Source organism: Littorina saxatilis, linkage group LG17 (genome assembly GCF_037325665.1).
Source record: "Littorina saxatilis isolate snail1 linkage group LG17, US_GU_Lsax_2.0, whole genome shotgun sequence".
NCBI classification, from domain to species: Eukaryota; Metazoa; Mollusca; class Gastropoda; order Littorinimorpha; family Littorinidae; genus Littorina; species Littorina saxatilis.
Window position 1 is genome coordinate 25,114,786 of NC_090261.1, and position 26,979 is coordinate 25,141,764.

The 26,979-nt window shown below is 45.6% G+C and overlaps 1 protein-coding gene across 2 annotated transcripts in view; it reads left to right on the forward strand.

Moving 5' to 3' along the window:
* The window catches only part of LOC138952467 (serine/threonine-protein kinase VRK1-like), a 64,284-nt gene that overhangs the window by 10,854 nt on the left and 26,451 nt on the right, over positions 1-26,979 (forward strand). For both annotated transcript variants that reach the window (XM_070324139.1, XM_070324140.1), the window contains exons 2-11: positions 667-714; positions 2,772-2,915; positions 3,635-3,690; positions 4,438-4,507; positions 5,826-6,022; positions 15,493-15,603; positions 19,464-19,596; positions 19,828-19,948; positions 20,303-20,361; positions 20,494-20,627. In XM_070324139.1, the coding sequence (XP_070180240.1) occupies positions 687-714; positions 2,772-2,915; positions 3,635-3,690; positions 4,438-4,507; positions 5,826-6,022; positions 15,493-15,603; positions 19,464-19,596; positions 19,828-19,948; positions 20,303-20,361; positions 20,494-20,627 (1,053 nt within the window). In that variant the 5' untranslated portion in view covers positions 667-686. The remainder of the gene's footprint in view (positions 1-666; positions 715-2,771; positions 2,916-3,634; positions 3,691-4,437; positions 4,508-5,825; positions 6,023-15,492; positions 15,604-19,463; positions 19,597-19,827; positions 19,949-20,302; positions 20,362-20,493; positions 20,628-26,979) is intronic.

A 26,979-nucleotide genomic window follows, 5' to 3' on the forward strand; every position in this document is an offset into this window, starting at 1 on the left:
AAGAATTGGAGTAAGAATATGTGATTAAATCGAAAATTTTTAATTAAATTTTGATTTAATATAATATACTTACCCAATTCTTATAGTTAATACCCTCCCATCCGTCCCCGCTGGATTATGTCCTTGGGGGTTTGTTTGACTAATAGTCTCGAATGATTATTACGGATGCTGGCGCTCACGCGGTGCGCAGGGTGTTATGGGTAACCGAGCAAGGTCAGGCCATAGCAACGGCTATGGCGTCGCTTTTAGCTTGGTTACCACCCTACTAAGGGCAGGTAATTTGAGAGGTTTTTCGACATCTAGCATGTGGGACTAAAGTCAATGCATTCATAAGAATTGGGTAAGTATATTATATTAAATCAACATTTAATTAAAAATTTTCGATTATGAATTCTTACATTCTGAGCGCACATGCATTTCTTGGCAACAGATGATCCCTGGAGCCCTCATGTTGATCAACTGCTGAGTTTTGGAAGTTCTCTGAGCTATTCACAAAAACAATTTTCATCACACCGGTTAGACTTGCCTGTAAATTTGTGTTGATACAATCCCAGAACATTTTATTCTCTTAGAAAACCACCCAAGTGTATATGTTCTTGTTCATTCTACAAATGTCTAATTCACTTTTTCTCATTGATTTCTAGTAACATTTTCTATGTTTTCCAGAACATCAAAGAAGATTCAAGATGCCAAGAGCTAGAGCAGGAAGTGCAGGTAAACTTGTTTGGTGCCTTTTGTGTTTGGTTTCAATGCTCTTTGTTATGGACTGTGGTGTAAAAGTACAATTTTAGTGAAACACTGTTCCACATCTTCCAAGTTAAACTAAGTTCAATGTACATGGAGGTATCATATATCTCTAAGTTTTAGCAAAAATAAAACAAAGGGCGTTCATACCTCTTCAAAGACAAGAGGTAGAAAGCAAATCTTATTCTGGGTGTAAGGTAAATTTATGACATCCCATTAGACCAGCTAAATGATTTAAAGATACATAACATGATAAATCAAAGTCATGGCTAAACAGAATTTGCTCGTTTCTTCAGAAAAGGCTGTGCAATGTACTTAATAAAAGCATCAGCACTACAGTAAAACCTGTCTCTAACGGACACCCTTGGGGAATGGTAATAGTGTCCCTATTAGACAGGTGTCCCTTCTTCACAGGTGGAGGGGCCGGGGCAATATTTTACAAAGAGCACGTAAAATGAACAAGACACTTTTTGTCAGTCCTGTAGTATGTATTTATTGGATTGAACATGAGACTCACTGAAAATGTGAGTAAACAAATGATACATGTAGCAAACAACAACAACAACAACAAAAACATCCCCCCACCCCCCCCCCCCCCCCCCCCCCCCCCCCTACCTAACCCGTTCCCTACACACACTGTGCATCAAACTTACGAAAGTCGGACGTCACAAAGCTAAAAATAGCTGACTCTTCATCAGTCATTCAACGGGAAATTCCGCAGTGTGTCTCGACCAAATTGGGTCAGCTCTTGTTTCATTCAGTTTTTCTAGTCTCAGCATAAATGCATGGAACAAAAATTTAGCTGTGTTAACTATTGTTTCCTTCAAAATTGCTTACAAAGAGAGAGAGATCATCACATCTTCTTTTTCCAATTTGATCCTCGCGATCTGTGTTTTACCACATCCCATCTCCTTCGCCACATCTTGGCATGATTGGCCGCTATCTAGTTTTTTCAAGGCAGCGACACGCTGCTCTAAAGTCAACGCTTTTCTTTTTCCTGCTGGAGATTCCATTTTCAAACACAGTAGTCTACTGTTGCTTTTGATTGTGACTGTATCCACAATGCGGAAAAGCGAAAGTGAGTGAGCGAAAGTGGGTCTCCATCTAAACAAGCCACTGATTGGTCAGAAAAGGGACAGGACAACCAATCAACAACCATTTGTGCTACGGCTACGGCTGCCGAGCACTGTCTGCATAACAGTCGAGTTTTCGAAGTTGCGTTTTTATGTACGTTGTGTCCGTTTGTGACAGTGTTTACACTTCCTACGGTCCGAAAAATCGTGTCCGCGTCCGTAAGTGGCAGGTGTCCGCCCGTTAAAGGTTAGTTATTGTTGAAATCGTGTTCGTGCCATGATAAACTGTCCGTATGTAGCAGGTGGCCGTTACAACAAGGGTCCGCTAGACTCAGGTTTTACTGTACCTTTATCAGTGTATGTCATTATAGAGATTGGGAATCGCCTAGAAGTCTGCTCGCATGTTTCATACCACAGTTGCTGTGCCTAATCATACCTCCTGTGTACTTCTTCTTCTTCTTCGTTCATGGGCTAAGACTCCCACATTCACTCATGTTTTTAGCACAAGTGGATTTTTACGTGTATGACCGTTTTTACCCCGCCATTTAGACAGCATACGCCAATTTTGGCGGAGACATGCTGGGTATGTTCGTGTTTCTATAACCCACCGAACTCTGACATGGATTACAGGATCTTTTCCGTGCGCACTTGGCCTTGTGCTTGCGTGTACACACAAAGGGGGTTAAGTCACTAGCAGGTCTGCACATAAGTTGATCTGGGAGATCGGAAAAATCTCCACTGTTAACCCACCAGGCGGCAGCGACCGGGATTCGAACTCACGACCTCTCGAATAGGAGGCCGACATCTTTCCACTGCGCCCGTCCCTCCTGCGTACAAAATTGTTAGTGTGAATACCTCTTGACTCCTATATATCCTGTACACAGTGTTTCCATCATTCAACATCTTGAGCATAGCTGTCTTCACTCATCTGAACATTCTGTCTTTCCATGTCAGGCGCCAAAAAAGGCAGAGGCCCCAAAGCTCACAAGCTGCCAGAGAAGTTTCCACCCGGAGAAGTCCTGTTTCAGCCATCAGAAAAAAAGACATGGCTGCTGGGAGATGTCATTGGACAGGGTGGCTTTGGTCTTATCTACAAGGGTAATGTTCGTCAACATTCAGCAAAACAAAACAAAATGATGTAGAGGTATGGAGGAACATTTAATTTGATGAACCCGTGTCTGTCTGCCTGCTTGATTATTGACGGGGAATCGTACAAATAATAATTTTAGGTGGGTTTCATTTTACCAAGGACAGTCTAAGTGAAATGCTCCTGGGACTTGTGTGGTTTTGTTAATTAAAAAAAAGAAGCGGTTAGATGGCTAAAGTTCAAGAATCAAGAAAACATAACTGGATAATTATTGAAATGGTTATTCACAGACAAGACAAAAAATTCACAAGTGCGTTGGTCTTGTAGAGTTAGAAGTGGTTGGACAAGCTAATAATGAGTCACTGGGATGTCCACTATAATAACTAACTAATTTTATTATAATATATTATTTTACCGTTCAATCTTTTATTTCTTGAGTTATTTGCCACTCATTATCATTTGTTTGTCTGCTACTTCAAGACCACTAGGTATACATACTGATGAATGTTTCGTTTTGTCTGTGATTAAATGTTCCAATAACTAACCTTTCTTGTTTTTAGACAAAAACTAGAACTGTACTCTTTGTTCATTGTTAGAACAACTAGAACTGTACTCTTTGTTCATTGTTACAACAACTAGAACTGTACTCTTTGTTCATTGTTACAACAACTAGAACTGTACTCTTTGTTCATTGTTACAACAACTAACAATGAATCCTTTTCTGTTGCAGCTTCAGATATGACTGCTGCTTCCCCTGGTGCAGATCCAGACTTTGTTATCAAAATTGTAAGTTACAACAATACTTTGGGGGGGGGGCTTTAGGCAGTTTTTCTTTAATCACATATAATTATAGAGTTCGCTGAATTTTAGATTAAAAGGTTTTTTTTCAAATGGAAGTATTAGAGTATTGTATATTTCAAAATACAAGGTGCTTCGCTATACAAAGGCCAAAGCGCAACCCCCACTTTTTACTTAAAAAGAAGAACAATCCACAGTTTAAGTGTATCAGGTGCAAGCAAAAGGAAGTACAGTGTCAGTGAGATTGAAACGTAAGGCATGATACAAAGCCAGTGGGACCGTCAGTACTCATCGAACCTGTACTCTACCAGCTGCATGCCCTTGTATTTAATAAAAATACAGTGACCAATAATTTCATATGAGACCAGCTGCCTACCCTTGCTAACATTTACAGAACCTTACCCTGTGACCCCAAATGAATGACTGATATTTTTAGCTGAGATCAGAGCCTTGTATCTTTAAACACAGATCAGTACTTAGTTGTACAATTATTTTGTGCAAAATTACATCAAGAATGTTTCAAGCACATTAAATCAAGTTTGTCTGGCATCTTCTAAATCTATGCACTCTGTTGTTGCAAACAGGTAAAAAGAAAGAGTAATTTGAGTTGTTAACTTGAATTTTGGTAATAACAAGAAATTCTTCATTTCATCATAGTCTTGAAATTGTGTTGACTTCGTTTTCTTTGTAAAGAGTATTCACAGACATTCATGTTGTGGTTTTTTTTCTTCTAAGGAGCCTCAGGACAATGGACCGCTCTTCTGTGAACTTCATTTCTATCAACGCTGTGCCAAGCCAGACATGAGTATGATAATTTGAGTCTAGACTTATCTTTGACTGAAACTGAAGCAGCATGTCTTTGCAACATTCCGTTTTTGGTAAACATAAAACAGTTCATGGCCGAAGTTGGATTTTTGTTATTGACTGTGGAAGAGTTGCACCCCTTTGAGCTAAGGCAAACACATGTGGCCATTGATCAGTGGAGGCAAATGATCATGGTGGCAGTAAACAGTGTGAAGCAGGGTTCGTACAGGTCATGGAAAACCTGGAAAGTCATGGAATTTGATTTTTAATTTTCCAGGCCTGGAAAGTCATGGAATTTCAATTCAAGCCATGGAAAGTCATGGAATTTTACAAAAATAAGAAAGAAAAAAAAATTAACCTTTAGCACGCCAGTGGCGTTTTTCGTCGCCCAGCCATCCCCCCCCCCTTTGCCAGCCAGCCGCGATTTGTGTCGCCAGCACAAGGCTTGTTCGTATGACCAACTTCTCATTCGTATTTGCATACGAGAATAACGGTATTTTTAACGGCACTTGAGCCAAAGCGAGGCTCACTTCCTTCCGTTATCTCGTCGTGTCGTCTGCGCTGCATTTGAGTCGGTTTCGTCGAAGTTTTCTGCTTTTGTTTTTGCATCGATAAAGTACTTTAGCGCTTCGACAAGCAAGATGGAGGATGATGAGTTTGAAACTTTCTTTCGAGTTGTTTCTTGACAACAAAAAGTATGCGGAATTGGAACGAATTACCGAGGAAGATCTTCGCAATGAACTGTGTATCGCGGTGAAAAAAATGACAGTTCGTCAAGTCACAGTGACGGTTACGAAACGGAATTTACGAAAGTGCAGATGGATACAAACAGTGGCTGGTCCAGTTTAGTGAAATGACAGGACCAGCAAACATTACCGATAATCTGACTGCGTATCAAATGCTTGACTTGCTTGTCGAAGAGACACTGCGTAGAAACTGACTCAAATTCAGTGCAAAGCAAGCCAGTGTCAAAACTGGCAGTGACAAGACGTAAAAAGTTTGCGTGTTCGGAAATGGCGACCTGTGGATCTAGTCATGGAAAATGTTATTGAGGCTCATGGAAAGTCATGGAAAAGTCATGGAATTTTGTTTCTAAAAACCAGTGGGGACCCTGGTGAAGAGATGCAACTCTCCCACAGTTGGAAAAAAAACTAACAGGGTTTTTCCGAACACAGTCTGTTCGTTTCAAGTATAGGGAGTTATGCATGGTCTCAGCTTTTCAATTATTCTTGGGCTTGGAATATGTTCCTGTTACAAGCAAAAGCATGTACATGTATCTGCTATTGGAATGTTCAGCTTTGCATCTTGTTTGGTTGCAGTCCGTGAATGGACCAAGGCAAAGAAGTTGAAGTACCTTGGTGTCCCACCATTTCTTGGCACTGGCCTGCACAAAAAGGGGGATAAGCAGTACCGCTTTCTTGCAATGCCACGTCTTGGCACTGATCTCCAGAAACTTTTTGAAGACAACAATCGGGCCTTCTCTGAAAAGACAGTATACTCTGTCGGTCTTAGAATGGTATGAAAGGAACAAATATTTAGAATCATGCTTTGATTAGATCAATCTTTTCTTGTTTGTTTTAGATCTCTTTGTAAATGTCAACATTTTGGGTAGGAGTATGATAAGGCATTTATACATAATCACATATACATCTTTAACCAAGAAACAAATAATATTTAAGGCAGGGGGCTGTTTAGCAGATTGGTGCTGCTGAGCAGACAAGGAATCCAACAGAGCGTTTATGTTGAGACACCATCCTTTACTCTAAAGTGACATCAGTTATAGAGGCTAGATTTGTATTTTTCTGTCCTCTATTGGGGACATGCTTGAGTACAACTTTTCTGTGAAAATATGCACCATAGTATGCTACTTATCGTCACACTCATAAGATAACTGCCTATGTAATTTTTTAGTGTTTTGAGAAAAATGAGATTAAATTACATATTTTATCCCAATTCACATATAGCAATTTACTTCAGTTTAGTGCTAGAACGCTGAAAACTACGCTCCACCCTGGTAGGGGGGAAGTAACCCTAAAAATAGAACAGCCTTGACAGTCACCTGACAACGCCTGGTCAAGGTTACCTCCCAACATGCATTGCGCACGCGTGCTCTCGCCGCCATGTTTTATTCATTCTACTCTTCAGCGACAGCGTCTAAGGACGTGTTTTGGATTATGCTCGGGCTATTCTTTATCCCACTGCTTTTTTGGCAGACTACACCCTGGTCACGTCTGTATCTTAGCTTTCTAGCTGAGATTGGGTGAGATTTTTCCATTTTCTTTCGTTGGAGTTGTTTCGTTGGCCACGAGTTAGTCTTTGTTTACTTTCGTCTGCAAGACTAACGCCAGTATGGCTGACAGTGCGAAGAAGAAACCCAGCTCTAGACAGGTAGCCATTACTGAGTCTCCGTCTAAGAAAGCGGCTAAGAAGCCCAAGGGTTCTAAACCTACAGTTACTGTGTTCGAGCCAGTTTCTCAGAATACTTTCACGGTAGAAATTGACAATAATGCCGGCGTTGAAGCAAGAATGCAAGTCAGCGCTGGTTAAGGCTAGCATAGCATCGGAGAAGGAAGATTTGTCAGCAATGTTTGCAACGTTTAGCGATCAAATGAGGTGCATGTTTTCGTCAGAATTGCGCTTGGCGAGCGAACATTTGCTCTCTCTCCAGGCAAGAACGGTGGACGATCGCTCTCGGTCAAGGTTTAAGGCAGCTCCGTCAGCCACTATTACGTCGGCCGACGTTCACGCTGAAGAACATTCCGGTGAAGACAGAAAGAGTTTCCCTCACCATGCCTCTACTTCCGGTTTCAGCAGCTCCATTAAAGGTACTGTGACTGTCCCACAGGGAGATACGGATGGGCGTTCCCTTCTTCCGCCTGGCGCCGGGCAGGAAGCCGTGATAAGCACACCTTCTCAGCCGCGCTGTGCAGGTCAGAATTCGGTTCGCGGCCTAGCCGACCCAGTTGTTCCTGCCAGTGCGCCCGCACTGGCTGGTTACCAGGGCAATGGAAATCCAAAATGGCGGCCAGCAGAGTCTCACTATCTCTGGCGAGTGCTGTTTCTAGGAGATTTACAACACATTCCCTTCATTCTAATGCCCCACTATCTTGCACAAGTCTGTCAGCCAGGCAATTAGCTTGCTGTGTGTTGAGCCAGGGATGTTTATCCCCACTGTAATTGATAGTAGGCAGCTTTAAGTGAAACTGGCCCCTTGGCACTGAGCAGGAAATGGATTCCAGATGTTAAAACAAATGCCCCCTTATCTCAGTTCCCTCTAATCCTGTAGCTTTGCTGGTACCTAGACCTGTTGGGAGAGATGCTATGCTGCAGGTTGTAATAAACAGTTCTAGGGAAGCAAGACTTGTCTGGGGGGAAAAAGGGTGGGGGGGGGGGGGGTGGGGGGGGGGGGGGGGGGCGCCATGGGTTTGGTCTGTACTTTGGGACGAGTGTCTACTCCCACTCACTGTGCTCTCTGTTCTGTGGAAAGCAAGCACTACTGGAATGAATATGTGCCTTATCTAAAGGAAAGTGAATGTGTTGGTATCTGTGCTGTTTTATTTTGTTGTTTTTGTGTGGACTGTGCTCATTTTCATGCCGTCAAAATGAATTGTGAAAGTTGTATACAATACAATGGAGTGCAGTGTATTGGATTAGCAGTTATTCATTCTACTTTCTGGTGCAAAGGTAAGGCTTGCTTCATTCATTCTGCTTGCTGTTCTGTGTTTAGCATGCTTGTTGCCTCTGTAGTAAAAGTGTGCTAACACTTTCAAAACACACCAAAGCACCTCAATCAGTTAGTACTAATAAATACTTCTTACCAAATTGAAATGGGATTACAATTGCATTGAGTGGTATCTGCAGAAATCGATCTAGTCATGTGTCAAATTTCAAAAAAGAAATGCAACAAACGGCTCAGCTATCATTAAATAAAGTTGTAAGTAAGAGTATTACAGCTACGGTCAGACAGGCCAGTTTGTTGCTGGCACCCTCAGCTGACTGGCTGGCTCGCTGTGTGCAGCTGGCTGGGCTATTTATAGATGGCTGCTCTAGATAACCGAATTCTCAGTGCTGGGAAGGTGTGTAAGACAGGAGACTTGCTCGCATCACGACTTGCAGGGGCCTGTACTTAGATCGAAGGACACGCAAGTTCCGGTTTGCTATACGGATGCAACATCGGTTCAGCGGTCCAAACTTCCGCCACGGGTGTGCGAAGTTGTTGGGAGACAAAAGATCTGCTCGCATCACGACTTGCAGGGGCCTGTACTCTTGACGGAAGACACGCGAATGCCGATTTGCATTAAAGCATCTCTAGCACGGCGTTCTTCCCTTCCGCCCAGGGGGCAGGAAGTTGTAAGGCAGGAGACTCGCTCGCATCACGACTTGCAGGGGCCTGTGCTTACAACAGGAGACAAGCAGGTGCCGGTTTGCTCGACGAAAGCATCCCTAGCACAGCTCTCCACACTTCCGCCCAGGGGGCAGGAAGTTCTCTCCAGAGAGGATACGAGTAGAGGGCATGCCTCACGCGGTACCTCTCTTCCGGATGACACTGCCTATGACTATGACAGTCATTATGGAGGTGATTTTCCGGTAGGCACTTCCGTGCCGGAAGGAGAATCGGAATACGGGGCTTCTCTTTCTGATGAAGATCCCAATTTCCGGCTACCAGACAAGCTTCCCCTTGCAGTAGCTTTGGCAGCTCAGGTAGCTTCAAGATACTTTGAGGAAGGAGTGGTGTCAACAACAAGCTTGTCTGAACCACCACCTTCTGCTGTCAGATTTTTGCTCAACACAGGGAGAAAAACAAACTTTTAAGTTTCGTGAATCTCCCTCAGTGGCGTATGAGATGTCTAAGATTCTGGCTAAGAATTCCCGGTCGGAATATGTGCCGTTGGACACAGTGCCTCTGCTATCAGCGCACAGTCCGGCACCAGAGTTAGCACAGCCGTGGCTAGCTTCCCCACAGCCAACCCCTGATGTCGGGCAAGCTGCTGCCCGTAAGTTCTATTTGAACTCTGCGCCACGCAATCTCTTAGACATTTTTTCTCTACCACGAGCACCACTTGCGGTGACACCGGAGTTAGCGACTCTCAGGGAGGATGGCTACAGTAAGGACAGAGCTGTTCCTTATACAGAATCCGCTCTCGTAGCATTGGAAGAAACAGGGAGATACTACCTAGAGTTAGCTTCCCTTTCGGAAACGCTACTCAGGTCCCTCTCCCGTTCTATCGCTACGTCCTTGGAACCGTTTGAGTTTCGACAGTACGCGAGCGAAAAGGATGTGAAGACGCTGCTCGCTACTTTGGCCAAAGTTTCAGCCGAACAAATGCGTCTTTCTGCGCATCTTTATGCACTTGCGGTGCACACGCGCAGGTCAGCGTTTCTCTCGGGTTCCATGATCCAAGACAAAGCCACGCTTGAGGCTCTCAAGTTATCCCCGTTCATGGAGGGTGCCTTGTTGGGACAGCCGTCTCTTGACGCGCTTCACAAGCAAACCTGGGACGATCGGGATTTGGCTATAGCCAAGATAGCGCAACACAGCTTTCCTAAGCCTCAGAGCCAGAGCTTCGGACCGCCTAAACCTTCCGCCTCTTCGGCGAATAGGGGCAGGTCAACACAAGCCAGTTCTTCTTCACAAGGACGAGGAAGAGGTGCGCCTTACCCTAAGAAGAAATCGTCTTTCGGCCATTCAAGGGGGTCGGGACGCGAAGCACACCCCCAATGATGCGACCCCGAACCACTAGCCCATGCAACCACCACGCCTTTGGTCGCAGGCGGCCTGTCATGGTCCCTTGCTCTTTGGTTACTAAAGGTAAACAGTCATTGGATAGTGGGTATAGTGCGTTCGGGGTTCAGACTACTCTGGAAGGAGGGAAAGACTCCCTTAACCAGACTTCCACCGTTGTTCAAGTTTCCCGTCAAACAGGAAGCCAAAATGGCAATGCAAACAAAAGTCTTGTCTCCTCCGAACAGATTTATGAGACAAATCAAGTTCACAATGGAGACACCAGCGTCAGTCAGAGACGCACTCAGGCCGATAAACCCCTCCTCCCAGGGATGGCAGGTCTCAGTTCAGTTAGAAAGCTGGTTTCAGCAGACCGCAGAGCAGTGGCTAAAACCATGGAGCTCACAGGGAGTTCTCATCACTCCCCCTCCCCCAGGGGAGGTTTTGTTCACAGACGCTTCTCTATCAGGCTGGGGTGTTCATCGTTCTCACCACACAGCCTCAGGCACGTGGACAACAGGTTAAGCCCTCTCACATGTCAATGTGCTCGAGTTAGAGGCTGTAGCCCACGGTCTCCAGAGCTTTCTATCGCTGGTGGCAGGCAAACATGTTCGTCTTCATACAGACAATATGACTGTTGCATCCTACATGAACAAACAGGGCGGTTCCCGCTCTCTCACGCTTTCACCCAGAGCATGCCAAATTCTGAAGTGGTGTCACCAGCATCAGATCACGGTATCAGCAAAATATCTGCCGGGAAAACTGAATGGTTTGGCAGACTCGCTCAGTCGATCCTCGAAAGTACTCCACATGGAGTGGACAATCACCCACCACGCTCTCCAGCAGCTTTGGGTTCAGGCGGACAAACCGATAGTCGATCTTTTTGCAACCCGGTTCTCAAGGAGGCTACCAGTGTTCATATCCCCGTTTCCGGACCCGGAAGCCTGGAAAGTGAATGCACCCGAAGTCGACTGGACACGACGCACAGCTTATGCTTTCCCACCATTCCAACTTCTCGGAAAAGTGCTGAGGAAAGCAGAGTCGGAACGACCATCCCTGATTCTAGTCGCTCCAATGTGGTCGAGTCAGCATTGGTTTCCGGATCTCCTCAGCTTAGCAGAAGGTCCTCCCATTCCTCTAAACCTGGAAAAGGGAGAATTACTGCAACCACGCACCGGCATTCAGCACGAGAACTCACAGTCCCTGCTCATTCACGCATGGAGACTGAGAGAAGGTCCCTGCGTCGGTCGGGTGCCTCGGACGGGACACTGGATTTGGTTCAAAAAGCGCACAGGACTTCTACGAGCTCAGTGTACGCTTCACATTGGACAGCTTGGGTTAAATGGTGCGCGGAGAATCAGGTCAGTTCTGTCTCCCCGCGTTCTATGCAGGTAGCTAATCACTTATCTTGGTTAGCAGCTCAGGGCAGCTCCCCCTCGTCTCTTTGAATTAGACGTTCTGCTATTTCGGCTACGCTGAGGCAGTTGGGTCATTCGCTGCGCGTTGGACCTGGAAGTCCGACACCTGTGTTTAGCGTTGGCTGCGTGCCGGCACTTGAGATCCGACGGATATCACGAATTTTTAACGGTGTAAACGGTCCTGCTGACCAAGGGAAACAACCCTTGCAATGAACTTCTATCTGTCTACAGTGGAACCATTCACTGTAAACAGTTCCTTCCCTTCAATTGTTGGGATTAATTTAATTTTGTTGGCGGTGTGCGACCCACGTGTTTTGACTTTTCAAAGATGGCGGATCGTTCTGCTGAGACGTAGTAACTTGAAAAGAGTGCTAGAACTTGTTATTCAGTACGGTTCTGATCTTGACCTTAGCGATGATGATAGTGGAGATGATATTTTAGATTCTGGTGACGAGTTTGTGCCAATGGACGATCATTTGGGTGATGATTCGGGCAATGAAAGTGTCGATCATGACATTGTGTATGATGAACCCATGACGTAACAAGTTTTTTTGTTTTGCTTCAAATTGGATATTTTGCCTGGATATGAAGACAACAAAAGGTATGTACTTTCAAATGTTTCATATATTTTCTAAAAGAGTAAGTTCCAAACTTTGCAAAACATAAAGGTATGTAAGGTTATTTTGTGTTGTTGATTTTTAATAATTTTTTCAAAATGGCTCTAAATCGCGCGCTGGCAGGGAACACAGGGGAAATTTAGACGCGCTTTGAATGAGTTAACCTCAGCGGTGTTATCGCTAGTGTTCTAAAAGGTGCGTCAATAGGTTTTGCTAGAATCAGAGCCCCAGTTCCTGCTTGGGATCTCTTCCTTATTTCAGAATTCTTAAGATCGCAAGATTTTGAACCGTTGCAATCAGCAAGCTTAGTTAATCTTATCCGTAAGACACTTTTGCTTGTTCTTTTGGCCACTGCAAGAAGAGGCAGTGAAATTCATGCCCTCTCAGGCTTATCTAGAGACATAGCTTTTGAAAAAGATGGGTCTATCACTTTACGTTTTAGGCCGGATTTTCTAGCCAAAAACCAGAAGCCTGATCAAGTTTCCCCCATAATCACAATTCTTCCTCTTAGCAAAATTCTGGCGCCAGAAGACCCCGATTTGTCTAACTGCCCAGTTGGAGCTCTTAGCAGTTATCTGTCCCGCACGGCTGCTATCAGAGCTAAACAGCAGAAGCTTCTTTTCTTATCTCTGAACACTGCTAGAGACAAAGACATATCTAAGGTAACTCTTGCTAAATGGGTCTCAACGCTGATCAAACAAGCGTATGAGTGGTGGCGCAAAAAGAAGGGGGGGGGGGGGGGGCAATCAGTTCTCCCTCTAACGTCGGCAAGGACGCACGAGGCAAGATCCTGGGCATCCTCCTTAGCTGTGCTAAGATCAGGAAGATTATCCGAGGTCCACCATTCTGCCTACTGGAGATCGGAGGATGTTTTCATCAACTATTACCTGCGCGACATTTCCAGTGCGCGACAGGACAGTACCAAGGCGCTACCAGCGATGGTAGCAGCAGGGCAATTGTTGCCTAGCTCAAAGGTGAGCACCCCACCACCTTAATGAGCAATCTGCTATATGTGAATTGGGATAAGATATGTAATTTAATCGAAAATTTTAATAATAAATTTTCATTTGATTAATATACTTACCCAATTCACATACTAAAGTCCCTCCCGCCTACCCCGCTTTAGATCCCCTAAAAATAAAAGGGCGCTTCGAGCGAATGAATAAAACATGGCGGCGAGAGCATGCGTGCGCAATGCATGTTGGGAGGTAACTTTGACCTGGCGTTGTCATGTGACCGTCAAGGCTGTTCTATTTTTAGGGTTACTTCCCCCCCTACCAGGGTGGAGCGTAGTTTTCAGCATTCTAGCACTAAACTGAAGTAAATTGCTATATGTGAATTGGGTAAGTATATTAATCGATTTTTGTTTCTGAACAATCTGCCTATCTTATTTTAGTAATAAGTTGCAAACTGCCTATCTCGAGCGGTTGACAGCGGGATAAGCGAGAGTTAAAGAGCTGGCAGCAACGTTTTCAATCAGCACAAGTGCATGACAATCCAAATAAGCTTTTGCTATGAAAACAGCAGCCTCTGCTGAAAAGTGCCTAACTTGGAAACGAGAACGTCAGTCTTGATTTTTTTTCTGTTTTAAGATGTTTTGACCAATTAGTTGGCCGTTGCGCTGAAAAGACGTTTTCCGATTTACTGGAAGCGCGCGTGTTCTCAGCATTGAGTCTTTGTTCTTGGACCTAGTTTGTCCAGCGTCTGCGTGGCAACTTGTGATTGAAGTTCTGCGTGGCAACTTGTGATTGAAGTGAAACATGGAAAAGAAAAAACAAGTCGCGTAAGGCGAAATTACAACATTTAGTCAAGCTGTCAAACTAACAGAATGAAACTGAACTCACTGCATTTTTACAGCAAGAGCGTATACTCGTAGCATCGTCAGTCCACCGCTCGATGCAAAGGCAGTGAAATTGACAAGAAGAGCGGGGTAGTAGTTGCGCTGAGAAGGATAGCATGCTTTTCTTTATCTCTATTCTTTTTAACTTTCTGAGCGTGTTTTTAATCCAAACATATCACATCTATATGTTTTTGGAATCAGGAACCCACAAGGAATAAGATGAAATTGTTTTTAAATCGATTTCGGAAATTTTATTTTAATAATAATTTTTATATTTTTAATTTTCAGAGCTTGTTTTTAATCCGAATATAACATATTTATATGTTTTTGGAATCAGAAAATGATGAAGAATAAGATGAACGTAAATTGGGATCGTTTTAAAAACAAATTATTTTTTTTACAATTTTCAGATTTTTAATGACCAAAGTCATTAATTAATTTTTAAGCCACCAAGCTGAAATGCAATACCGAAGTCCGGCCTTCGTCGAAGATTGCTTGGCCAAAATTTTGATCAATTTGATTGAAAAATGAGGGTGTGACAGTGCCGCCTCAACTTTTACAAAAAGCCGGATATGACGTCATCAAAGGTATTTATCGAAAAAAACGAAAAAAACGTCCGGGGATATCATTCCCAGGAACTCTCATGTCAAATTTCATAAAGATCGGTCCAGTAGTTTGGTCTGAATCGCTCTACACACACACACGCACAGACAGACACACACACACACACACACACACACACACACACACACACACACATACACATACACCACGCCCCTCGTCTCGATTCCCCCTCTACGTTAAAACATTTAGTCAAAACTTGACTAAATGTAAAGAGTGCGAGATTCAGATAATGAAGAGGAGACACCAGCTCTGTCACCAAAGAAGAAGAAAACGGCACAACAGTGCTGGAAGTCCAATTATTCTCAAGACAACCTGGAGATCGTAAAATCCAGCAACTGAGACCAATACGCTTTTTGTAAGGCGTGCGAATCACACTTCAGCGTGGCCCATGGTGGTGCCAATGATGTTTTCCACCATGTGTCCGGTTCGAAGCTTTGTGAGCAGAATTATGTCTTGAACTGTCGTTACACTTACAGCTTACAACTGAAACATTTTAAAAACTACTGAAATTTGGTTTGTTTACTACTGATGAGCGTTTTGAGTGTGCACAGGTCTGGTGACGTTATGCTACATCAAAGTTTCCCTGTTTATTGTTGTTGAGTGTTGCATCCCTTCATTGTTGTTTTTGAATTTTGCCTTTTGGGGGCTTGTGCTCTATGAGCAAATTGAAGACCAAGAAACTAATAAACATTTAGCTCTGGTGTTTCTGGAATGTTTGCATAATAATATACAACCTTTATTCTCAGTCTGATGTTTTCTGTTCAGCTGGATGCCCTGGAATACATTCATGAGAAAGGCTACTGCCATGGTGACATCAAAGCTGCCAACATACTGCTGGGCCATAGTGATGTCAAGGGTGTAGATAAAGGGAATCAGGTCAGTAGATAGAGTGAATCAAGTGACTCTGAATGTGTTATTGCAGAAATAAAGGTACAAAGCCATCCATGCCATTCATTATTCTCAAAACAAAAATTTAGGAAAGATGTGTGTAAAATGGAATATTTTGGTCCTTCATCCTTATGTGTAACCTATACTCTTGCTGTAGTTGGAATGAATGGTGTACATAACATAAGGCTTCATGAAATGGGATGATTTTTTAAAGGACCCCAACAGGCTATTTTTGGTGTCAAAAACGCGTTTTGGTGTGACTTACGTTAACCAGACATATGCATGCCGTAGGAAATTGTTTTCTCACCTTCCCTCACATGGTTTCGTTTATTTCGGAATCGTTTAGGCCATAATCCGACGAATTTCGTGGCTAAAGCGAAGCGTTTTCGCGTTCCGATCTGGCGGCCATTGTATCTCGAACGTCCGCGAGAGTACGGAAGTGGTGAATTCTGGGTAAAATTTTCGATGACGTCAGAAGCCGTATTCATAGAAGCAACTTTAGCTGCTGAACCTTACAGTTTTGAGCCTGGGAGTTAAAATCAAGGGTCTGCGCGCCCCGTGATTTGTAATCATTTTTTTTACAAATCACGTTAATGCTCCCGATATCTTCTTGTCATCCCAAAAGTCAAGGCACAAAAACAAAATCCCTTGACTTTTGGGGTAGCGCGACTCCGTTGATTTTGTTTTCTTTCTCCATATCATTACTAGATTGTCCCGTCGCTGGGAAATTCGGATCACTTCCTCCCAGTGGAAAGCTAGCAGCAACAGAGTCGCGATACCCCAAAGTCAAGGGATATCTATGGGATTTTTCTCCCTTTTCTTTATTGTCCCATCGCTGGGAAATTTGGGTCGCTTCCTTCGAGTGAAAAGCTAGAAACAACAGAGTCGTGCTACCCGAATGTCAGTGAATCTATTAGATTTTTTTTTCTCCATTTCTTTATTGTCCCATCACATTCCACAACTTGGACACATACCAAAACTTGGACACATGACGATATTACCACGTCTTTGACACATACCACAACTTGGTCACATACCACAACTTTGACACATACCACATCTTGGACACATACCACAACTTGGACACAGACCACATCTTATACGCATACCACAACTTGGACACATACCATAACTTTGACACATTACCATATCTTGAGCACATACAAGATACAAGATACAAGAAATTTTATTGTCCTCATCAATACAAGGAAATTTGGCATGTGTGTGGCAAGACATAATACACTGATACATAGACATTTACAAAGCAACAACTGAAGTTCAATATCAACACACCCTTACGCACACATACCCACTACTTCAGACACACAGGCTACATGTGCCCCTCGGACGTACGCAACCCACAATTCACCCAGCCATACCACAACTTGGACACATACCACAACTTGGACACATACCACAACTTGGACACATACCACAACTTAAACACATACCACAACTTGGACACATTCCACATCTTGGACACATACCACATCTTGAACACATTCCACATCTTGGACACATACCACAACTTGGACACATACCACAACTTGGACACATACCACAACTTGGACACATACCATAACTTGGACACATTACCACAGTTTGGACACATACCACAACTTGGACACATACCACATCTTTGACACATACCACAACTCGGACACATACCACAACTTGGACACATACCACATCTTGGACACATTCCACATCTTGGACACATTCCACATCTTGAACACATTCCACATCTTGGACACATACCACAACTTGGACACATTCCACATCTTGGACACATACCACATCTTGAACACATTCCACATCTTGGACACATACCACAACTTGGACACATACCACAACTTGGACACATACTGCATCTTGAACACATTCCACATCTTGGACATATACCACAACATTGCACATATTGGACACATACCACAACTTGGACACATACCACAACTTGGACACATTCCACAACTTGGAAATTTTCACAACTTGGTCCACAAGCGCGACTCTGTTGCTGCTAACTTTTCACTGGGAGGAAGCGATCCGAATTCGCCAGCGATGAAGGAAAATAACGAAATGGAAAAAGAAAGAAAAAAAATCTAATGGATCCCTTGACTTTGGGGTAGCGCGACTCTGTTGCTGCTAGCTTTCCACTGGGAGGAAGCGATCCGAATTTCCCAGCGATGGGACAATAGGCTGAATAGAGAAAAAAAAAAATTATTTTTTAATTTTTTATTTTACAAATCGCGGATTTAGGTTCGAAGTAATTTGTACAATATTTTTTACATTTTTACAAACCACGGGTTAACAGCTCAGTTGGAGGTTTAATTGGTGCCAGTGTGTAGACATACAGGCTGGGGGAGTGGCTTAGGAGCGAGCAGATAGCTGTATCGTTATCAGCGTCTGTTACTGGAGATGGTTCTTACAGCGGTGTCCGAGTTGAGACGGAAGTGTCCCATCTATCTGGGTTGATAATCGGAGATTAATGTAGAATTGTATCCTCTTAGTCAGGTTTGAGGCACAAAGTGTACGAGGAAAAAACATTCTCTCTCAAGGGTGGAAGTAAAATGTCTGCCAGACTCAACAAATAGATTAGGCAGCCCATGATCACTGTTGTGATTGTAGTTGAAGTTCTGTCGGATTTGTTGTTGGCTATGTTGTTGAAGACGTATAATTATGTTCTCGAATTTAAGTTGATGTTGTTGTTGTCGTCGTAGATGAAATCAAGGTTGTAACGTGTCAAATCAATCGTGTTCCACCTACAGTTTATCAGTGTAAAGCTGTTGTTGTTGACATTGTAAAACTTTGTTCTTCGTTTTCAAGTTGTTGTCAGAGTTATTGTCGTCAGAGTTATTGGCTGGGGGAGTGGCTTAGGAGCGAGCAGATAGCTGTATCGTTATCAGCGTCTGTTACTGGAGATGGTTTTTACAGCGGTGTCCGAGTTGAGACGGAAGTGTCCCATCTATCTGGGTTGATAATCGGGGATTAATGTAGAATTGTATCCTCTTAGTCAGGTTTGAGGCACAAAGTGTACGAGGAAAAAACATTCTCTCTCAAGGGTGGAAGTAAAATGTCTGCCAGACTCAACAATTAGATTAGGCAGCCCATGATCACTGTTGTGATTGTAGTTGAAGTTCTATCGGATTTGTTGTTGGCTATGTTGTTGAAGACGTATAATTATGTTCTCGAATTTAAGTTGATGTTGTTGTTGTTGTCGTCGTAGATGAAATCAAGGTTGTAACGTGTCAAATCAATCGTGTTCCACCTACAGTTTATCAGTGTAAAGCTGTTGTTGTTGACATTGTAAAACTTTGTTCTTCGTTTTCAAGTTGTTGTCAGAGTTATTGTCATCGTTGTAGTCAGTCGGATAAAAACAAATAAAAACTCAAGCCTGAGTCTTTTTTTTGCAACTCCGAACATTCGGCAGCAGCACACTCTCTCGGCATGATGTCGGGAGCACGCGCGCATCCACAGCTGCAGCAAAGACGCACACCGAGCGTTGCTACTTTCGCTTCTGGATCCCCCTTGTGACGTCACAGCCAAGGGCTTGCCGCCGCGGGGAATTTGAAGTCTCGCGTAGCAGACGAATTTGGTCGCTTTTTGAGCATGCATTTTGTGTAAAATTAGACTGCAACACAAAACCTGAGATTTACTGATCGGATTTTGCATCTGTAGATGCTTACCTATATCATTAAATCAACCCCAACTGCTTTATCTTACCTTAAAAAGAGCCTGTTATGGTCCTTTAAGATACTGTCTTCTGGTTCTTTGTAAACATAAGTGTTCAAGAAAGAAAGGTGCAGGCTGATATTCAATTGAAGTGTAATTGTTGTTTTTTGTTCATTTAGGTTTATCTTGTTGACTACGGCCTGGCATACCGTTTTCTGGTGGATGATGTCCACAAGGAATACAAAGAGGATCCTAAACGAGCACACGATGGGACAGCTGAGTACACAAGCCGTGACGCTCACAACGGAGTGTGTGAGTCACATCTTATCCATAACATCTGTCAATACTTCCAGTAATAAAATGAGACAGGCAGAAACCACGCTAGTCTATGTTGCATTTACTCTTTATTACTAAGTCAGTTTGATGTCATTGAATGCTTTTGTGTGTGTGTTAGTTTGTTGTTCTATCATAGTTTTGTTTTAAAGGAAAGTGGTTGTCAATATGTAAATGTGTACAATTAAATCATCTGTTGTATTTGATCAGATCCTGCAAGAAGAGGGGACCTTGAGATTCTCGGCTACTGTATGTTGGAGTGGTTGGCTGGCAAGCTGCCTTGGAGTAATGACCTCAACAACAAAGACAGAGTGCGAGATCTAAAAATGCAGTAAGTACGGATGCCTTTCTGATGTTGCAGAATTTTATTTCAAATTGATTATATTGACAAGCCTCCCACAGACGCTCCACCTGGAGGTTCCTGGGACCACAACTTTACCTTGGACCCCCTTTGTGGAATTTTCAAGGGTCCAACACATGATCAACAGATGATACGACACATGATCTTTGAAGTGTTCATTTCAACGTAATGCCGTCATTTCTCTCTCTTTTTGTTTTTTTATTTTTCTTTGTTTTACATTTGTGACGATCTTAATCTTGTAAGTTAGTGGAAATGATTTTGTCTGTGTTTTTCTGGTGGAATTTTGTTGAATCTACAGACCTGTCCTTTTTCTGTACACCACAGGTACATGAATGATGTGCCAGGACTGATGAAGGCTTGCTTTGGCTCTGGAAAATGCCCAGGTGAGACAGATGCACCTTGTTTGTGTATACTACTCCTGCTGTTCCAGCAAGTTTGTTCTAACTGTCTAGCCAGCTAACTTGACATCCTGTAGTTTGGAATCATGTTTCAACCTGTATGTGTTTACATTTCAGAGGGTGTAAAGAAGTACCTGAGTAATGTCAGCAAGCTTGCCTATGACAAAAAACCTGATTACAACCAGCTGCGCCAGTTGCTGTGTTCAGGTGCTCAGAACGAGTGGACCTTGGGATTATCAGAGGGAGCAAAGGTAGGCAAAGCTATGCCAGTCCTTAAAACACGGGCAGAAGTCTATAAGGAGCATGTGCTTTTGTGTTGGCAAATCATTTCAACCTGCTTTCAGGCAACAAACGTACTCTGCTCCAACATTTTCTTAAATATCTCGGATAAGAATGCTTTACTATGTTACAGAGTTTGCACAACCAGCCAGTTTTCATACAGTTTAGTTACTGTCCTATGCGCTTACATAACGTTATGTCTCCATATTTAAAAGATCATATGCAGGGGCGAAGTCTTTACCTTGTGACGTCACAGATTTATATCACGCGTACCAAAAATAGCAAAACATGTGGCAATTTGGAGAAAGCATGCTGTGTCAGCTGTATGTTTCTCACATATGAAGAAAGAAATGGACCAGCGTTTAGCACCAGGGTATTCCTGCGGTGTTGGGTGTCCTGTCATTAATTAGAGAAGACATTTCGGCATGATTTGTCTGTTTATGTTCACTCTGGCTGGATTGTCTTGTTGTAATCAAGAAACCTTCTTCTCCAAGTACAGTGGGCAGTTCCAACCAGGACATCTGTGTAACATGGACCAGTACTTAAAGTACTTTCCTAACTCTGGATTAAATTACATATCTTACCCAACTCACATATAGCAATTAACCCATAGTTCAGTGCTGATACTGCTGTACGCGTCCCCTTAGCAACAAGGAAGACGCCTCTAAAAAAGAGTGACCGAGACCCGTAAGGGTATCCAGGCCAGCCCGTAAGGGAGGCTGCCTTCCATATGCGCGCGCATATGCCGCCATCTTGTCATTCTACTCTCAGCGCTCAGTGGAGCTGGTCGCTTTTGGTACGCTCCGGCTGTGTTTCAGCCTACTTGCTTGGTCTTCCAGACCTGGTTTGTGTTCCCCTTGGTGTCTTCTTGTCTCCGGACTTCGCATTTGCTGTTGAGGTGAGATCTTTCCAATTTTTTACCTGAATTTTGGCGACATTGTTGGCTTGTTTTCGGACTTAAAAAATTTTTTCCAAATTTGTTTGTGAGTTGTTTTCATCATGGCCGACAATGCGGACGGGAAGAGGTCAACACCTAAACATGTAGCTGCTTTGCCCTCTCCCGTTAGGAAAAGCTCTAGAAGATCTAAATCGCACAGCGATACGCCCGTGTTTCTTTCGGGTTCGGAATCCAAAAAGTGTAGTGATGTTGTTGTTGACGGGCCCGGAGTTTCCGGTTCGTTGGCTAAACCTACTGAGAAGCCCGTGCTCGGGGTTAAGCATGTTGTAGGGGATGTCTCGCCTGTAGGTTCTGGGCTTGCATCCGTGGATTTTGCTTCTTTGCTTTTGACATTAAGCTCACAGGTTTCGGCTTTAGCGGCTGAAGTTTCGTCAACTAAGGCGGAGCTACGTGCGCTGCCGGCAGGTGTCGGGGGCGCGTCGTCGCTGGCCAGTGTCCGTTTGCCTCCCTCTGCTACTGTTACGAGGGCGGACGTGCATGCGTCTCAGGATGGGATCTCTCAGGCTCCTGTTGGGTCTCCGGCCGGTGTCCGGTCTTCCTCACAAGGTATGTGGACTACACGAGTAGCTGGGTTTTCCAGTGAAAGTGTAGAGCGTTGTCTTGAGAAAGTAGCCTCTGGTCAAAGCCCAGGCGAAAGCTCTGAAACATCGGCTGATATCCACCGCTTAGTCGGGGTGTCAGTGGGTGCGAAGGGCCCTGACAAGCGAACAGATGTTCCTATGCTTCCCGCCTCGTCAGTAGACTGTGGCCAGGTTGAAAGGCATCTGCTTCCGCCCAGGGGGCAGGAAGTTGGTGGTAGTATGGCTGGTTCTGGACTTGACTCTGTTAGTCAGTACGGGGACCAGCCTCCGGAGTGCATGGAAGGGCACGAAGGCTACCTGGATGACGGTGCCGCCTCTCAGGCTGAAGGTGCTGGATTCTTTTTGCCACGAAGGCTGCCAGATGCGGTGGCTCTGGCGGCTGGAGTGGCTGCGAAATATCTCGAGGAGGAGGTGGCGGTGAACAAATCTCAGTTCGTCCATCCTCCTTCTGCCTTAGGGGATTTCAGGAGTGCTAAGGAACCGAAAAGTTCGTTCCGATTCCGGGAGTCCCCCTCTGTGGCGGTCGAGATGTCGAAGATTTTCGCGAGCAGTCGTGCTATGTCCGATGCCTTTCCGCTGTTGTCACAGCATGGGGAGGCTCCGGAGGTGGTGGGCCCTTGGTTGGCTAAAGCGGGACAACATGTTCCTTGTTCTGCGCTCTCAAAGAGCTCTAAACTGTTGGTTCGTCCCGTCACTTTACTTGACTCTTTTGCTTTGCCGAAAGCAGTTCTACCGGTGACTCCGGAACTGCTTTCTTTGCGGAAGGATGGGTATGCCAGGGATAGAGCAGTCCCTTACTCGGAGTCTGCTCTTCTTGCTTTGGAGGAGACGGGTAGATCTTTGCTCGAGTTGGCTTCCGTCTCTAGTTCTCTGCAACGCTCTTTGTCTAGGTCTATCGCTTCATCGTTAGACCCGTTTGAGTTCTGTTACGACGCCTCCCAGGAGGATGTGACGACTCTGTTGGCGACGCTTGCCAGGGTCTCTCAGGAACAATTGAGCTTGTCAGCCAGGCTTTATGCGCATGCTGTGCATTCCCGCAGATCTGCCTTTTTGGCAGGTTCAAAGATCCGAGACAGGGGTACCATTGACAAACTTAAGGTATCTCCTTTTACGGAAGGGTCGCTGCTGGGTGCTTTCTCTTTGGACGCTTTGCAGAAGGAAACCCAGGACGCTAGGGATCTGGCTATTGCAAGGATTGCTCACCACGGCTTTCAAAAGGTTCAGAGCAAGCCTACCTCTCAGAATAAGGCTCAGCCTTCTTCGTCTGGGGGGGGCAAGATGCAAAATCAGTCCACCTCTTTTCGGGGTAGGGGGCGAGGCGCGCCCTACCAGAAGAGAGGCTCCTTTGGGGGTTCTCGGGGGTCGGGGCACAAGCCTCACCCCCAATGAGGGTCTCCCGAGCCACTATTCCCAGTAACCCCCGCCTTGGTGGCGGCGGGTGGCCCCTCCAGGGTCTTGGCCGCCTGGACACGCCTGGTGTCCAGCCGGTGGATTTTGGGAATAGTGCGTTCGGGATTCCGTCTCCTCTGGGCAGAGGGGAAGGCACCTCTGTCCAGGATACCTCCGCCTTTCAGATACCCTGTAGACCCGGAAGCCAAGTCAGCCGTTCATGCGGAGGTGGCTTCCCTACTCCTGAAGGGTGCGATAGAGGAAGTTCGAGATCGAGAGTCCCTCGGCTTTTACGGCAGGCTGTTCGTGGTGCCCAAAGCCTCAGGGGCATGGAGGCCTGTTTTGGACCTGTCCACCCTGAACAAATACCTACGGGTAGTCAAGTTTGTCATGGAGACTCCTCTCTCTGTAAGGGAAGCTCTGCGTCCGGGAGATTGGGCCACGTCGGTGGATCTCACCGACGCATATTTCCATGTGCTCATGCATGTTCAAGACAGGAAATGGCTGCGCTTTCTGTGGGGCGAGAAAGTGTTTCAATTTCGGGCACTCCCCTTCGGGCTTTCCCTTGCCCCCTGGATCTTCACGCTGGTCGTTCGCCAGCTTTGCTCCCTTGTCAGACAAGAGGGGGTACGCCTACGGGCGTATTTAGACGATTGGTTGAATCTGCATCAGGATCAGTACATGTGCAGAACTCATACTGTGAGGGTCCTCGACCTGGCGGCTCAGCTGGGCTTTACAGTCAATCTAGGGAAGTCAGAGTTAGAACCATCCCAACGCTTCACTTACCTGGGCATGGATTTTGATACGGTGGAGTGGTTAGTCCGCCCCTCTCAAAAGAGGGTGGACAAGCTTCAGAACTTGGTTCGCTTGTTGAACGGAAAGAATGTGTCCACGGCCCGGGAGTTGTCCTCCCTACTGGGGCAGATGGAATCGATGGCTCCCCTTGTGCCTCTAGGCAGGGTCCACAAGAGGCCGTTTCAGGCGGCTTTGAGGAGGCAGTGGGACCAAGCCTCTCAGGGATGGAATGTTCGCATAGGACTGGGGAGTTGGTTCAGCAACACTACAAGTGTTTGGCTGCTCCCCTGGGTCTCTCAGGGTGTTCCGATCGTTCCTCCGGCGCCGGAGAACATTCTAGTTACAGATGCGTCCATGACAGGCTGGGGTGCTCATCTGGCCGATCAGACAGCCTCCGGTCTGTGGGATCTCTCCCTAGCTCCTCAGCACATAAACGTGCTGGAGCTGGAGGCTGTGTCTCTGGGTTTACGGGCTTTCCTGCCGCTTCTGGGGGGCAGTCATGTCCAAGTCCACACGGACAATACGACTGTGGCCGCTTACATAAATCGGCAGGGGGGCACACGCTCGCAGAAGCTGTCGGAGAGCGCTTGCCGTCTGTTGGTTTGGTGCAGCTCGCACAACATACTTCTCTCAGCGAAGTACCTGAAGGGCACGCTCAATGTTTTGGCGGATGCCCTCAGTCGGGGGGACAAGGTTCTGCATTCAGAATGGACCCTCTCCCACCAGGCGTTGGACCGTCTTTGGGTTCAAGTAGACAAGCCTTGCATAGATCTGTTTGCAACGAGATTCTCGACCAGGCTCCCCCTTTTCGTCTCACCGTTCCCGGACCCTCTGGCGTGGGCGGTGAACGCGATGGATCTGGATTGGACAAATCTGCCGGCTTACGCTTTTCCTCCGTTTTGCCTGCTAGGGAAGGTGTTAAGAAAGGTGGATCTGGAAAGACCAGCTCTGGTGCTGGTGGCGCCTCTTTGGCCCAGCCAGCACTGGTTTCCAGACCTTCTGCGGCTGGCAGTGCGCCCACCCATTCCTCTAGGCGTTCGAAGGGGCGACCTGTTACAGCCCAGGTCAGGGGTCCCGCACGAGAATCCACAAGCGTTGCAGCTTCACGGCTGGATTCTGTCAGAATCGCTCTGCGTCGTGCCGGGGCCTCGGCCACAACTCTGAAACTGGTACAGAAAGCACACAGAGACTCTACTAGCTCCGTGTACTCTTCTCATTGGGCTGCATGGGCCAAGTGGTGCACTGAGAATAGGGTTCAACATCTTTCCCCAAGGTCCATGGAGGTAGCCAACCACCTTTCTTGGTTGGCTAGTAGGGGGGTCTCTCCTTCTTCACTGCGAGTTAGAAGGTCTGCGATTTCTTCCACTCTTAGACAGCTCGGTCGCAAGATCACTCTTGACGGTGTCATTTCAAGCGTGCTTAAGGGAGCTGCCCTTGACGCGGCTCTCTCAAGATCACAGCTCCCTGCCTGGGATCTGTTTGTGGTTCTCCGTTTCCTTGCGTCGGAGGACTTTGAGCCTCTCCGGTTGGCTAGTTTACCTAATTTGACGAGGAAAACTTTGTTTTTGGTCTTGCTCGCCACAGCTAGGAGGGGTAGCGAGGTGCACGCTCTTTCTGGTCTCGCTAAAGATATTTCCCTGGAGAGGGATGGCTCCTACTCTTTGAAATTTACGTCTAATTTTCTCGCTAAAAATCAAAAGCCCGGTCAGGCTTCGCCTTGCATTCGTATTCCACCCTTGAGCGATATACTCGCTCCTGGAGACCCCGATCTGTCAAATTGTCCTGTCAGGGCGTTAAGCAGCTACCTGTCTAGGTCTTCGCCGATTCGCTCGGAAACTCAGAGATTATTGTTTATATCCCTCAACACTGTGCGGGCGAAGGATATCTCGAAGGTCACCTTGACTAAATGGGTTTCACTGACCATTAAGCAAGCATATGGATGGTGGCAACGCCAGTCTGGCGAGGTCAGGGCGGTGCTTCCGCTTACGTCAGCCAGGACTCACGAAGCGAGGGCTTGGGCGTCTTCTGTGGCCGTGCTTCGCTCAGGGCGCCTATCAGAGGTCCTGGCGGCGGCTTATTGGAAATCTGAGGACGTGTTCATCAATTTTTATTTGAGAGACATTGCGGCAAGGCGGCAAGATGGCAGTGCGGCTTTGCCGGCTCTCGTGGCTGCAGGGCAGGTCCTGCGGTCTTAAGTTGGTAAGTACCCTCCTCCTATAGTAGCAATCTGCTATATGTGAGTTGGGTAAGATATGTAATTTAATTAAAAATTTTAGTAATAAATTTTCATTTGATTAATATACTTACCCAACTCACATCGTTTATTCCCTCCCGCCTCCCCGCTGTGGGGGGTATGGGGGTCTAAAAAAGTAGTGAGTTGGGCTTCGTGTAGAATGACAAGATGGCGGCATATGCGCGCGCATATGGAAGGCAGCCTCCCTTACGGGCTGGCCTGGATACCCTTACGGGTCTCGGTCACTCTTTTTTAGAGGCGTCTTCCTTGTTGCTAAGGGGACGCGTACAGCGGTATCAGCACTGAACTATGGGTTAATTGCTATATGTGAGTTGGGTAAGTATATTAATCAAATGAAAATTTATTAC